Here is a 16868-nt window from a genome sequence, read left to right as displayed (position 1 = left end):
CTCATTATTTCCAAAAGTTTTAGGAAACTTTGTTTTTCTATTATTTATGGTTTTCTCACGCTGTTGAAAATTTAATCACAAATTCCTGATCTTATTTCCGATAGGTTGTAGAAAAAAATATGTTGTTGGGTTAAGTACATTAAGAAGAGATATTCGCGACGGCGTAAATTTTTAAAAGGCGCGCCTCAGAGTAAAGTATATCGTAGTCGTATTCACGACAATATTTAGATAAAAAAAATTTTTTTGGCTGATTTTGCGTGGAATATACATACTTGCCCTTACTCTTTCAGTCGTAGACTACGCGGGTCTCTCCTGGCGTTTCCATTCAACTCGATTCATGGCTGTTCGCCGCCAGCATCGGTAGCTGCGAAGAGTCCGCAGTTCGAACTCAATTTGATTGATCCATATTGCCCGCTGCTCTTTATACCGGATGGATCATTATCGAGGATCATTTGCACAGGGTTGTTCTCCGACATTATACCATATCCGGTCCACCTTAACCGAACGACCTTGGCCGATTGGACGAGGGTTGGTCGTACCAGCAGTTCATGGTTCATTCGCATTCTCCACGTACCGTATTCTATTCGCAGACCGCCAAAGATGGTTCTCAACACCTTCTGTTCAAAAACACCCAGTGCACTTTGATCCTCCACAAGCATTGTCCAGGATTCGTGCCCGTGGAGGATAACCGGTATAATCAGCGTTTTGTAGATACTTAACTTAGTACGACGGCGAATTTTGCTCGATCGAGTCCAAAGTAAGCACGATTTCCTGAAAATATTCTTCTCTGAATTTCTCTGCTGGTGTCATTATCGGCAGTCACCAGTGAGGCCAATTACACGAACTCGTCGACCATTTCGATTTCATCACCATCGTACAGAACTCGTAATGGGTGGCTGACATTATCTTCTTTCGAGCCCCTGCCTTTCATGTACTTTGTCTTTGACACAATGATGTCTAGTCCAATCCGATCCATCGTAGCCTTGATCAATCGTATCAGTTTATCCGATAATCCGAGGTCGTGCATGATTTTCCATAGCTGATCCCGATCGATTGTGTCGTAGGCTGATTTAAATTCGAACACTTGGTCCATGGTAGCACATTCGCCCATAAATCCTGCCTGATATTGTCCAACGAATTAGTTTGCAATCGGTGAAAGTCAACGACATAAGATTGGGGAGAGTACCTTGTATGTGGCGTTCAGCAGAGTGATCGCGCGATAATTACAGCGATCCAGCTTGTCACCCTTTTGTAGATGGGACACATGATTCCTTTTATCCATTCCTAGCCTAGCCTAGTTAATTTAATTTCAAATTTCATTTATTTCAAAAATGCCTGCGTCCAACCGGATAGTAACAAGCCTAAGGCTAAAAATAACTCAATATGGAATAAATCACAATCCGTTATTCAACATTTTTCCAATACCACTCACGATCTTATAGAATCTGAATGTAAAAATAAAAGACAACGTGCGGATTTCCCTTCCGTTGATTCTATTCCGTCTAACAATATTTACGAGATTCTTCCTGAATCCGATTTTAGCGACATAGAAGAAAATTCTTCAAAAATTCCCAAAATGGACGCTTGTCGTTCTGGGAAGAAACAACAATCTATTCCACCAGTGACGGTGATGATTTCCGACTTCAAAGCATTCCGTACTGAGCTTTCTACTTTTCTCCCGGAAGTAGAAGTCTCATTTCAAATCGGGCGAAGAGGAGAATGTCGAGTCTTGGTTGAGAAACTTCATAAATTCTATTCGTATGATATTAAATCAGACAGACCCTTCAATGCTGTCTTGAAAGGCTTATCAAATGATCAAAGAACTGATGAAATTAAAAATAAACTAAAAGAATTGCTTGGTCTTGTCCCTTTCCAAGTAATACTTATAAAAAAAGAGCGAATGGTACTTCTAAACCACACTCTGGAATATCCCATGAACTTTACCTAATACACTTCAATCGAAGTGACGTAAACAATTTGAATACTTTAGAAAAGTACGTTTCATTTCCCACATTAAAATTTATTGGGAATATTATAAACGGCATAATCGTATTGCAAACGTAACGCAATGTCGTCGTTGCCAAGGCTTCGACCATGGAAACAAAACTTGTCATATGGATATACGGTGCTTGAATTGTGCTAAATCGCATTCGAAAGACGTTTGTCCAATGAATTAATCCACTGATAAATTTTCGTGTTTAAATTGTGATGGAAATCATAAATCCAATTATTTGAAATGTCAGGGAAAAAGTTTTAAACACTCGTTCGCTTAGACAACAAGTCAAATCAACGACCTTAAATTTACAGAACATACCTGAAAATCAAAAAAACTGTTACAAATGCCACGCATTATTTCTTCGAATTTAAAACAAAAAGCTGGTACGCCTTCCAATTCGTTTTCTAGCGAAAACAATTTATTGACAGGTAGATCGACCTCGTCATCATCTTCTTCTAATTTCAGTTATGCCAGTATAACAGGTAGAAATCTACCACTTAATTCTTCTAATGTAAATAATCAAAACGAAAATAAAATGATCTACCTACAAGATCAACTTTTTCAAATGATCTTCCGAATGAATTCGACTTCATCACTTTTTGAAGCATTTCAAGTGGGATGACAATTTGCAAATAATATTATAATGAATTTAAAATTTAACAGTGATTTTAAATAATTATTTGAATATTTTAAATTGGAATGCTCCATCTTTAAAATTGAGTGAAGTTGAATTTTATAATTTTCTCAAAGTTCACAAAATTCATATTGTCATTGTGACAGAAACTTTTCTTAAACCAAATGTCAAATTGAAAAGTATTCCACATTATGTGGTTCATCGATTCGACAGGTTTACTGGAATGGGTGGTGGAGTTGCCATTTTTGTCCAACGGCAAATTAAACATCGAATTTTACCTTCTTTCAATACTAAAGTTATTAAAAGCTTGGGAATCGAAGTTGAAACCATTCATTGAATTTATTTCATCGCTGGAGCATATTTGCCATTCCAATGCACCGGCGAACAATTATATTTCTTTAAAGGCGATTTGCAAAAACTCACAAGATATTGACCGAAATTTTTTGTAATAGGGGACTTAAATGCTAAGCATGTCCAGTGGAATTGTAGGCAAAATAACAGTTATGGTAAAATACTTCATAATCATTTCTCAGCTGGTTACATCACAGTTCTTCATCCCATTCTTCAACCGAATGAGCAGTTGAAGATTGTCATCTGCTCTCAAGGAAGGAAATCAAATACTTCTTATAAATGGCGAAAAAGCTCAAAAACTTGCTCAGCAGTTCGAGAGTGTCCACAATTTTAATTTGAACGTTGTGAGTCCTATTGAAATTGAAGTCTCACTAAAATATGATCATATTTCAACTCAATAAGTGTTAAAGCTTGCTTTAAATAGAATTGGAACAAAGACAATTGCCTGTATTTCAGTTATTTATTATTGTATTCAAGATCTTTTTTTATACAAATGTAGCGTTTTCTTCATACTTTTAAGAAAAAATACGGAGAAAATTATTCGTCACGGTTTTGAAGGAATTCTCGAATTTTTCCTGTAACACGGCTCAGTAGGCGGCGCACACCTTCTTCGTCCATCGTTTTAGCTATCTTATTCCACCAGGTCGTCATCTGATTGATGTCTTTGACAACGTTTCCCTTTGCCTTGAGTCTCCTCTTCATGATTGCCCAGTATTTCTCAATAGGGCGAAACTGGGGGCAGTTGAGTGGGTTAAGGTTTTTCGGAACAAACTTGACCCCTTTCTCTGCATACCATTCTTAAACGGCTTTGCTGTAATGACAGCTTGCCAAATCTGGCCAAAACATTACAGGATGGTCGTGGGATCGAATGAACGGCAAAATTCGTTTTTCCAGACACTCTTTTTGGTATAGTTCCGATGTCAGTTGTCTTATTTGTAACGAAAACTTTCGTTTTTTTTGCCGCAGGTGCAAATGCCCGGCCAAATCATAAATTTTCTTGCAAATTTGTCGGCAAAAACAAGTTTAAATTTGGCTGGAACATCCCTCCGAGCCGTTGCCAAGTAAAATTTTTGACCTGGGATTTGACCGAAGTCAGCCTTGACACAGGTTTCATCGTCCATCAGAAGACACCCGTTGGACTTGGTCAGCACCTGGTCATATAGTTTCCGAACACGAATTTTTACCACACTATTCTGTTTCATGGTCCGATTTGGCTGTTTGCTAGCTCGATACGACTTGATTCCTTCCCGGAGTCGAGTTCTCCTCACGGTACTATGGGCAGCACCGAATTTTCTGACCAAATCACGGTTCGACAGATTAGGATTCCTCTTAATCGTCTTCAAAATCTTACCACGCAATTTCCGGTCGTCAGTTCGACTCCGACGATCGGCTTGAGGCTTCCGAATCGTCGTCAATGTTTTCTTATACCGTTTGATAACGCGCCATACGGTATTTCTGGGCAATTTCAGCTATCTAGCTAGCCTAGATGCAGACCACAATGGATTTTCCAAATAACTGTGCACAATTTTTTTTCCTTCTTTCGGCTTCCATGTTGATTGTTTACAAAGTACAGTCGATTTTCGGAATGTCAAAAATCATACGTGAAGCTGACAAAATTCCCGACACGTGGGCGCCAAGAGCTTCCAAATCCGTCCACCAGGAGCGCCACAATATGAGGAAAAGTTTGTTCCAATTCTAAATGAAGCAAGCTTTATTACAAGATGACATTATTGAGACGAATTTTGATGAAATTAGGTCAATTATTAGGAAACTTAAAAACATGAAGGCTCCTGGTAATGATGGAATCTTTAATATTCTTATTAAAATCTTCCCGATGTTGCCTTGAGACTATTGGTTAAAATTTTCAACAAGTGTTTTTCATTAGCTTACTACCCAAAAAGATGGAAAAACGCTAAAGTAATTCCTATCCTCAAACCTGAAAAAACAGCAGAAACATCAAGTTATCGACCAATTACTTTACTTTCTTCTATCAGTAAACGTTTTGAAAAAATATCTTGTTGAGAATGATGTCTCATATAAATGAGAATTCAATTTTTTTTTCAGAATAACGAACATGATAAAAGCAAATAAATCTTCTGGGTTATCCACTGGAGTTGCTCCTTTAGACATAGAAAAAGCATTCGACAGTGTTTGGCACAAAGGTTTAATAGAAAAATGTCTGATTTCCAGTTTCCTATTTATTTGATCAAAATGATTCAAAATTATTTAACTGATCGTACTCTTCAGGTTAGTTATCAGAATTGTAAATCTGAATTGCTACCCGTACGAGCCGGTGTTCCGAAGGGTTCGAGCGTAGCTCCAATCTTGTATAATATTTTCACTTTTGATCTTCCAAATCTACCCGTTGGTTGTCAGAAATCGCTATTCTGTGACGACACAAGTCTGTTAGCCACAGGTAGAAATCTAAGAGTGATCTGCAGTCGCCTACAAAGAAGTTTAAATGTTTTCAGTGATTATCTGTCAAAATGGAAAATTATACCAAATGCAGCAAAAACGTAATTAATTATCTTTCCTCATAAGACAAGAGCTTTTTTTCTTAAACCAAACAATAATCACATTATCAAATTGAATGGCTTGGAATTGACATGGTCTGATCAAGCTATATACTTAGGTTTAACGTATGACAAAAAAACTCACTTTCAAGGATCACATCGAAGGAATTCAGGCAAAGTGTAATAAATTTATGAAATTTTTATATCCTCTTATAAACAGAAATTCTAAGCTCTGTCTAAAAAACAAATTGTTAATTTATAAACAAATTTTCAGACCAGCCATGCTTTATGCAGTACCAATCTGGTCAAGTTGTTGTTCCACCAGGAAGAAAACGCTTCAAAGGATTCAGAATAAAATTCTGAAAATTATTTTGAAGCGTCCTCCCTGGTTTAGTACAAATGAGTTACACAGACTCACAAATATAGAGCCATTAGATGTAATGTAAAGATCTTCAATTGAATCGATTCGCTCTCTGTATTAGTTAGTAAGTTAGTATATAAGTTCCTCTTCCCCATTACACAATACAAGTAGGAATTCAGAATTGCGGAATCAAATGATGTCCTCATGGTAATAACCAAAATATATATATATATATATATATATATATATATATATATATATATATATATATATATATATATATATATATATATATATATATATATATATATATATATATATATATATATATATATATATATATATCTATATATATATATGTATATATATATATTTAATAGTTTAATTTTAACTCATATTCCAATAAATAGTTATTTAAAAAAAGTGGTGGTCCGAATCAATATTCGCACAGCGGTAGGTGCGAAAATTGTTGATATCCAAGAAAATTTTTCCGTCGATCAAAACGTGGTCGATTTGGTTTTCGGTCTGTTGATCAGGTGATCTCCAGGTAGCTTTGTGGATATCCTTGCGGAGAAAGAAGGTGCTCCTGACTACCATTTCTCGGGAGGCCGAAAATTTCACACATCGTTAGCCGTTGTTATTCGATGCGGCATTGCGATTACCGGTCGGTACATTGCCTCCCTTCCTACCTGGGCATTCATGTAACCGGTGACATAGGCTTGTTCCAGCGGCACGTAGAACGCTTCTTTCTCGTCATCGGGTCTCCCTTCGTGCTGGCAGTGCACGTTAATGATGCTGTAATTGAAAAAAAAACGGCTTTTAATTCTCAACTTACACATACTAGCGTTGATCGGCTTCCACCCAATCACTCGCTGACGCATCTTGCCCAGTACTATAAAGCCAGTTCCCAGCTCGCTCGATGTCCGCTTTTCCGACTTTAGCGACTTGCAGTTCCATGTTTCCAATCGTAGTCCTTATTTTGTCGCGTGGGTCCATGCAGATCGTTCCGGGTCGTATTCTCTTCTGTATTAATTACAATAAATATTTTACGGGTGGCTTATTAGGCCTACGCCAGCCCCCTGTCTTGTCGGAGGATCATCGTGCTTGCTCTGTTTATCGTCCCAACTAGCACTAGGACGATCTCGTCGGTGGGGTTGGCACCTTGGATTTAGCTGGACGGGATACAGCAACCGCTGGGCAGCTTACCCATGTCCGATACTTTTGAGCACTAGCGCTTCGCGAAACTAGAGGTGATCCCAAAATATTGGCACCCTCATATATATATATATATATATATATATATATATATATATATATATATATATATATATATATATATATATATATATATATATATATATATATATATATATATATATATATATATATATATATATATATATATATATATATATATATATATATATATAAGCAATAAAAATCAACGTGTTTTGTCAGTTACATCACTTATACCATTATACCATGAGGTAAGAATAGCTGTATAACGGGCATAGGCTTGTTGAAATCGGTTCAGCCATCTCCGAGAAAGCCATCTCCATCTTGCGCAGTAAAAAAACAACGCGTTTTGTCGGTTACGTTACTTATACCATCACATCTCCGATCACAACCATTGAACTTGATCAATGGCCTGATAGTAGCTTTTAAACGAGCCTAAGTTTGTTAAAATCGGTTCAACCATCTCTGAGAAAATTGAGCGTTAAGAATATCTTCCAAAAGAGCCACACACACAGACATTTTCCGATCTCGTCGAGCTGAGTCGATTGGAATAAAATACTATGGGTCTCCGAGGCTCCGTTCGAGAGTATTTTTTCCAGCATATAGAGCTAGGCAAAAAGGATGTAAGTTTGTATGTTTGTAACGGCATAACTCCTGAACTGCTGAACGAATTGCCAGCAAAATTGGCACAGGTAATTCTTGCTTTTAGAGATGGTCATAGTAGTATTTTTAAGGGGTGGGAGCGTAGCAAGTGTCATTACCAGGAGGGGTCATGACAGAATTTATCTAGTTCGACGAGAATCGATACTTTTTGAAGATCATACATACTTTTTGTTAAACTCAAATATGGTTCAGAGGGCTTTTGGGGTAGTTGATATGAGTGTCTCTAAAAAAGGTGGTTTAATGTTGTGAAATCGTTATTTTTCGACAGGCACGGTATTTATGACAACTAAGAGATGATCGTAAGGATATTTATACGCGTGAATAGATTCTAAATGCCTCTACTAAAGAAGCTCTCAGTCTAATTGTTTGTGTATATCGGAATAATTCCATAACAACTCAGTAAATTATCACCAAACTTGGTACAGGTACTACTTGCAATTCAGAGGTGGTAATTAGAGTCATTTTTATTTTTCTTGGTGAGATCAGATATTCATTGCAAAAGTGAACAAAAGAGTGGAGTTTGTAGCAAGTGCCTCTAAAAAGGGGTAGTTATTCTACACAAGGTGATGGAAATAAGTTTACAACAACATTTGTATGAACTAAATCGTTGCTCTACACACTTAGATTTTTTCTCGAATCTCTGCAAAACTTTGCCGAGATTTGGACAGCCGAGTGCTTGGCAGTCATCTCGGCAAACATTAAAGCAACTGAAATTCTCGGCATTTTGCTTTCACCGAGATTTTCGGTTTCGAGAAAACTATAAACTACCGAGATCTTCGTTGCAATTAATTAAAATAAGATTTTAAATATAAAATGAACATTCCAGTTAAAACTCGTTATCATTGATTTATTTATTTCAACATTATGTTGGCCGTTGAACTAAAAGGCTAGGAAATGTAAAATAAGGATAAAAAAATGTCCCATGAAGTAAATATTGTCAAACATATACACCGTAGATTGGATGCACTTTGGATCCATTTTATTTACAGTAGAGAACACAATTCGATTTTCCGCAGAAAATCAGATTCCAGCTACAACGAAATTAATGGCTCAATAAAACATTGTATATTTAAAGAAATATATCATACCGGAGTCCGATCAAATTCATCCTGTAGATTAGCGAGGATATTTATCCCGTAAGAATGCTCTGGGCGATTTCTTGTCACGAATAATCGTCGAATATTGAACAAATTTGTTCCTAATATCACGAAACATATTGCTATATTCGGATTCAATTTTTGTTTGAAACTAATTCTTTATTGCCTTTCTCATATAGAAAGGCTATGCAATCACTGTGAAAATCGACTTTTTAACCGAGGCCCGGAGGGCCGAATGTCATATACCATTCGACTCAGCTCGACGAACTGAGCAAATGTCTGTGTATGTGTGTGTGTGTGTGTGTGTGTGTGTGTGTGTGTGTGTGTGTGTGTGTGTGTAACAAAAATATGCACTCACTTTTCTCAATTTTCACAAACAAGGATTCAAATGAAAGGTCTCATAGTCCCATAGCCTGCTATTCAATTTCATTCCGATCCGACTTCCGGTTCCGGAGATAGTGAAAAAAATATGCACTCACTTCTTTCAGAGATGGCTGAACCGATTTTCACCAATTAAGTTTCAAATAAAAGGTTTTATGGTCCCATAGCTTGCTATTGAATTTCATTTGAATGTGACTTCCGGTTCCGGAGTTATATGGTAATATGTGAAAATTTGAGAAAAAGTTTAAACTCAATTATCTCTGGAAAAACTCAACCGATTTTTGCAAACTAAAATTCAAATGAAAGGTATTATAATATACTAAAAATTTATGGAACATTTTATCAGGATCCGAATTCCGGTTTTGGAACTAAAGCGCGATAAGTGGAAAATTACCAATTTTATTAGTATTTTTCCACGAACGATGCTTAAAAACAGGTACAAATCCCATAAAACTGTCCGATAAATTCTTCTAGTTTGCAGAGCTTGTTAGTTTGTGGGCATGAAAACTTAATTCGGCACTACTGATCCCCTCTTTTCCTGTTCCGAGAGCACCGAGAAGGAAAACTCCTAAAACTAAATTCACTTCAATTTCTCTGCGATGCTAGAACCGATTTTCACAAATCTTGATTTGAATTAAAGTTCATACTGTCTTTAAACCTACTGTGAAATTTCATCCGGATCCGACTTCCGGTTCCGCAGTTGCAGGGCGATGAGTGTCAAAGTTTTCGAATCACCATACAGAGTGACAATATGTACAACACCGAAAGAAGAAGAACAAGGCGTGCTTTGTTCTATTTCGTACACGTTGTGTAGTGATGTCAATAATAATAATAATAATAATAATAATAAAAATAATAATAATAATAATAATAATAATAATAATAATAATAATAATAATAATAGTAATAATAATAATAATAATAATAATAATAATAATAATCATAATAATAATAATAATAATAATAATAATAATAATAATAATAATTGAGTGAGTTATGCACTCACTTTTTTCAGAGATGGCTGAACCGATTTTCACAAATTAAGTTTCAAATAAAAGGTTTTATGGTCCCATAGCTTGCTATTGAATTTCATTTGAATGTGACTTCCGGTTCCGGAGTTATATGGTAATATGTGAAAATTTGAGAAAAAGTTTACACTCAATTATCTCTGGAAAAAATCAACCGATTTTTGCAAACTAAGATTCAAATGAAAGGCATTATAATATACTAAAAAATTATGGAACATTTTATCAGGATCCGAATTCCGGTTTTGGAACTAAAGCGTGATAAGTGGAAAATTACCATTTTTATTAGTATTTTTCCACGAACGATGCTTAAAAACAGGTACAAATCCCATAAAACTGTCCGATAAATTCTTCTAGTTTGCAGAGCTTGTTAGTTTGTGGGCATGAAAACTTAATTCGGCACTACTATCCCCTTATTTCCTGTTCCGAGAGCACCGAGAAGGAAAGCTCCTAAAACTAAATTCACTTCGATTTCTCTGCGATGCTTGAACCGATTTTCACAAATCTTGATTTGAATTAAAGTTCATACTATCTTTAAACCTACTGTGAAATTTCATCCGGATCCGACTTCCGGTTCCGCAGTTGCAGGGCGATGAGTGTCAAAGTTTTCGAATCACCATATAGAGTGACAATATGTACAACACCGAAAGAAGAAGAACAAGGCGTGCTTTGTTCTATTTCGTACACGTTGTGTAGTGATGTCAATAATAATAATAATAATAATAATAATAATAATAATAATAATAATAATAATAATATTAATAATAATAATAATAATAATAATAATAATAATAATAATAATTATAATAATAATAATAATAATAATAATAATAATAATAATAATAATAATCCTATTACATGTTTTATGCTGTTTAGCTTGACTTACATATGCAGAAGTAACAGAAACGCAGTCCACCTACTGACAAGAGACAATACAATAGCGGACACTGTGTCCTTAAAAATTATATTATATTATTGAATTGAAAAAAAAACGGACACTCAACTCAGCACGTGAGCTAGCACATGAGTCAGCTCACGAGCTAGCTCCCCATTCCAGCTCATGAGCCAGCATCGCGAGCTGGTTCTTCGAAGCATACGGCTCTTGATCTAGTAGCAACACGGCACACGAGCGTGTGCTTCAGACTTCGTGTGCGTGTTTTTGAAAAGGTACAGCACACGGACTGTATGAGAGCTGGCTCGTGTGCTGGGCCATCACTGTTTGTAGGTCATATTTGTTGGTAGTAAACGAACCAACTTCGGCTATTCCGTTTATCTGAATCCGGTTTCGGAAGAATTGGAAATAGTGATCAAAAACTTCAAAAAGGATCTTACTTTTCTTGGAGATGGCCAAATCGATTTTCACAAACTTATAGGTTTAAAAGAAAAGTCTTACAGTTTCATACGGAATTCCTTAATTTGTTGTGGATACCACTTTCGGTTCCGGAACTGCAGGTAGGATTTGTAGAATTTGTGAGATTAGGTCCGAACAAATTTTCCTATTTCTATTCAATAAACAGTTGTTTTTGCGAATTTCACGATTATATTTATGATGTAATGAGTAATATGAGAAAGGCATCATAACACCACTAGGTGGATTAAAATAGGTTTTTGAAACTAATTCCACATGCACTTATTTACATCACTTATGTCGTTTTCGTTTTTAAACCGGTGCAGTGCTACACCGACGACACGACCAGAAACTCCGAAGAAAAATCGGATTAAAAAGTGTTCGTGAGCGATTTACCACCAGTTACCATAAATATAGCGACCCCTTGAAAATGTCAAAAACTAACTATTCGAGCAACACTGTTTAAGTTGCTATGAAATAGTTACCAAGGAGCACCAGAATAAATAAACAAACAGTTTGAAATAGTTGTGGAATAATTCCACCGATTTGAATTTTTGTATCTTTTTTCCTGGAAGAAAAAAATGGCCCCAGTACAACAAAAATGGGAGATAATAAGAGCATAAATAAAGTAATATTGTATATTTTCATATCTTTTTGTAGTTTACGGAATTTATTGATATAGTTCTGATATGGGAATGGGTCATCCGTATTTTCATGAGCAATTATAGTTGAAATCGTAAGGATGCACTCTATTTAATAAACCAACAAGAACGACAGGCGATCGAAAACGGAAAAATTGAAATTCCAGATTTTAGTGGAAATCTGGCTTAATTCGCTAAGTCTTCCATGGTACGTGAATATTATGCAGTCGTTTATTGAAGAGATGCAATCATATCCGCAAATCGATTTAATATTTAATTTATATTTAATACAGATACATCAGAAGCAAATGAAAAACTATCGTAAGACATGTCCACTGAATACCAAACGAAATTAAGAATAAATTGAAGTTAAAATCACTTTCGACTTCACGAAGACGCTAGTGTTAATTTGGTGATATTCTTGAATTATTTACAATATATATATATTTTTATGCTTTAATAACTTTTACTTTTTAATAAAAATTAAAGATGCAAATTGAATCAAAATTGAGCAAAAATGACTCAAAACTTTCTGAAAGAATAAACTTAATACATGCCAGCGGGTAAACTACACTCAGTGGTTTCGTTTTAAGTGAGACTCTTGTTTTTGTTTACATTCCATATGTAGTTACCAAGGCTACTGGTAACTGTTTTTCAAAATCAATAATTTACCAACTTGTGTTGCCAGTTCCAACATTTTTTCAAGCGATTTCGTTTTGACATTACCAGTTACTGAGGGGTAGTTAAATTTGCGATACAGTTTTGATAGTCGAGTGGCAGGTCGTGTCATCGGCTACACCATGGCAAGAATAAACGAACAAAATTGATGAAAACATAAATAGTAATCCTTGACTACAATAAACGATTCCATTGTACAAATGTACACCAAATTTCTGATGAGTGCTACACCAGTGGTATCGGTGCAGAAAAAGTGTAGCACTGATGAAGTGCAATTGGTAAAAACGAACGGTTTTAGTGCAGCTTTCGCTACACCGGTGTAGTGCAATTTAAAAACGAAAACGACATTAGTTTTGCACTGAAGAAAAATGGCTATTTTGATGAATTACCGAATTTCTGTTGTCTAAAAGTTGTTTACCGAGATTTCGGTAATTTGATATGACTAATTTGCTGATTTCGGAAAAACGACCAATTGCTGGTAAACACGGTAATCTACAAAACCGAATATCAGTATAATGTTTTGAATTGCCGAGAAATCGGAAATAATAAACCGAGAATTTTGGAAAAAGCTAACATATCTTATCTGAAATTTCAGTAAAACTCGCTTTGTCGTTCGTTTTCAGCATTTTTTTTCGTCGAGATCAAAATTAAGTTTTAAGTGTGTATAGTACGAATGTAGTTATGATGATAAACAGCCTTTCATTAGTAGCACGTGTTTATAACCAAGAAAGCCTAAGGTATTGTAGATCGGATAAGACGAAAAACGTTAATTCAAATACTTTACAAGCACATATACTTTTTGGAACTCAGAGGTTACCAATTTTATAGAGTTATAGAGAGAAAGGTGTTTTAAATGTTGCTAGTAAAAGGAATCAAACATAAATCTGACCCGATTTTATAAGAATCCCACGAAAATTTTGATTATTGTGAGATCTGAGATGGGGTATTGGCCGTGCGCAATCTGAACATGTACGGAGTATTGAGTTGGGTTGGGTTGCCGTCTAAGATGAGTTTCACTACGATCTGAGTCTTTCATAGTCAGGACAAATTCTAGAATTTTTTTGAGGCCTTGCTTTCACGAAACATTTCCGAGCAACTCCGGGTAATTCAGCTAGTACTAATATAAAATCGTTTCAGGACTGGAAAAATTCAATGAAGACCAAATATTACCAGTCATCTGGCTCGAGGTAGTACCTGGTGTGATATCTGAAGAACTACGCAACATGATATATCATAGTACTTTTAGTGCTAATGCCATTCAGCTATCATTTAAGTATGGTTCATTACTAATTTGCGTAACTACTTTTGCTCTTTTAGCAGTTGCGTGTTATTTTCGCACCAAGAACAATTCAGACTATCTCAATAAAACATCAAATAAAGCAGTTATTATGTCGAATTCCACAGCAGAAGGTAAAAGTAACGAAATACATTGATTTAAGTATGTTACACATAGACTTCCAAACGATATGCAAGAATAGTAAAATTGCATGGAACATTTTGATTATAATAAGCTCTACCTGTCGTCAAATCAACAATAATGAACGCCAATTTGTACGTAAAAACGTTAATTGTTAATATCTATTTGCTAGAAGTATTGTTTTGAGGACAGCTAGTTAGATTAAATCATAACACAATTGATGATAGATTATATGTTTTAGTACAATCACTAAAAATATCAAATATAATTTTACTATAATTCCATCGTTTTTATTATCGATCGTAAATCATCTGCTCCGTATGGTAGATGAATGAAATGAAATTAATATTATCAATGTTAGGAAAAATGTTTGAATTTATCAGAACTGATCTGCGTATCGCACACACACGTGTAGTCTTTAAGCTTATATATGTTTCCAGTGCCTTACTTAATTGTCAAGTGCAATCCTCTAATCGGCAATCTCCAATTATCAGTCAAAACATAGAAGAAAATAATATTTCATAGATTTTGTTTTTTTTTCGCATTATTGAGTACTCGTGGAATTATTTCTTATCCTACTTAGATTTAGTATTGTTTATTCTTGGTGAAATTACGGAACTACGACGGAATAATTGTGGCAAAGATGCCGTATTACTATTTATTTGAATACGGTAAAGATTTATGCAAATGAACGACGCCATCTCCTCAATTTTCGTTTACATTGTGGATTGACAAAACATTTCTATTACAACTAGTTATTTTAAAGCCGTAGTAATATATAAAATCATTGTTTCAATAGGTAGTGAGGAATATATCGTTGTGAATGTTACTTCTAATAACGAAGCGACTTTGGAAAACGATATCCATGTCGCGAAAAAAAGTAATCAAAACTCTCGGCTGGTTGATAATACTCGATGTTCTAAAAACATGGAATTTGAATATTATGTTTCGATTTATTTGGTTCATATTATATCTCAACTTTAATTGATTTTTGAGTTTGTTAACATAAATTTTAGGAAATAAGGAAGGAGACTTATGTCATAACATTTTTAATTGCACAAGATAGCTACGACGGTTGTTTCGGATGTTGATAGACTTTAGTAACAACGCAAAGCAAATACTTTATGCCTAATCGGAAAGTAACATTACGGCTTCGTAGCTGATTTATAGTATACAGAACAATTGATTGATTGGTGTTACGCTCACTGTTTTTCCCTGAGTAGCATCTTTTATGAGTAAATAGTGCATTTGTTTTATTAGTTGAAACATTGGAAGGGATAGGACATTATATCAAAATTGATAGTTAAATTTTTAGTACGTTATGCAGTTTCTTAGTACATACTGCGGCTCTCTTTAATATAAAGATAAACACAACATATGAACCCTGTTTCTTGTATTGTGTTACTCCAAATATGACATAATATCGCAGTGAAAAAGATACCATGCCTAATCCTTCAAAGTTAGCTTTCAGAAATGTATTATTTTATGCGAATTAGAAATTTTCTCGATTAAATGCTTAGTAGGTACAATTATAATCATATGTATTCACGTGTAAATATTTCATTGCCGCATTAATATAAATATACGAAATAACGTGTACTTTGTGAATACTCATATGTTTTGTGTATCGAATGAAGAATCAAGCAAAGCAGCTCTACACTATAAGTGAAATTATGATTGAAATAAATAACTTTCAAACCTGTGCATTTTTTTACTTAATTATAAATCATAGAAATATGAGATTATCCTTTCTATTTAACGATTACTACGAGATATTCGAAACGAAAGTACCAATGAACGCTTAGTATACTGAGTTTTATACACAGTTCTAGAAAGTTAGGACACATCCTCAGTCTCCGGCGAACGGCCGCAACTTGGTTAAAACCGGGTATAAATAAAATCCTCAGTTTGCTAACAAAATCTGTTTCTTAATGCTAAATACACCGTATCCGATCAAATGATCGGTTTTGAAGATTAGCATTAGAGATATGCATATCTTTTTTTGTATTTTTTGGGTGTTTTACTTAATGACCTTTCTTAACTATTCAATATATGATTCAAGTTTTTCTTCTTTTCCGATTTGTATGGTTGATCAATAATTATCGTATACCGATTTTTACTACAATCAATCTACTAGTGGGTCATTGTTTAAGAACGAACGGACATTAGTGCATTTCTCTCCATTCGCAAAATTTTATGAACGATTTGGACAGACTTAGACTCGTTTGGAAGCAACAATATCCCCACTGGATAAATAGACCGTGTCTAGTGTGAATGGATCGTGGCGGATGTGACTTCTTCTTCGGAACGGGAAATGACAGCCATTCGTACGTAATCTGAGTCCAAGTTTCATTTGTGTTATGTCTGGGAGAACTAGGTAGAAAAAAGTTAACTGCATTAGCCAGAGTTTGTCCAAATCGATTAAGCGAAGCACTCCATGAAACGGTAGAAAATATAGTCCATTTTCATCATTCTACTGTACAGAAATCAGAAAAGCAGGGAAATAGGGCAGCTTTAGGTTTGAGGA

The 16868-nt window shown here is 35.1% G+C and overlaps 1 protein-coding gene across 4 annotated transcripts in view; it reads left to right on the top strand.

Annotated features, from left to right (window-relative positions):
* The window catches only part of LOC131435760 (lysosome membrane protein 2), a 55244-nt gene extending 39197 nt beyond the window's left edge, over positions 1 to 16047 (top strand). For all 4 annotated transcript variants that reach the window (XM_058603947.1, XM_058603946.1, XM_058603945.1 and 1 more), the window contains one exon: positions 14062 to 16047. In XM_058603947.1, the coding sequence (XP_058459930.1) occupies positions 14062 to 14357 (296 nt within the window). In that variant the 3' untranslated portion in view covers positions 14358 to 16047. The remainder of the gene's footprint in view (positions 1 to 14061) is intronic.
* The last annotated feature ends 821 nt before the right edge of the window (positions 16048 to 16868 follow it).

This window comes from Malaya genurostris, chromosome 3, assembly GCF_030247185.1.
Source record: "Malaya genurostris strain Urasoe2022 chromosome 3, Malgen_1.1, whole genome shotgun sequence".
Classification (NCBI taxonomy): Eukaryota; Metazoa; Arthropoda; class Insecta; order Diptera; family Culicidae; genus Malaya; species Malaya genurostris.
Note: the sequence above shows the minus strand (reverse complement) of the source record. Positions and strands in the feature narration are given on the sequence as shown.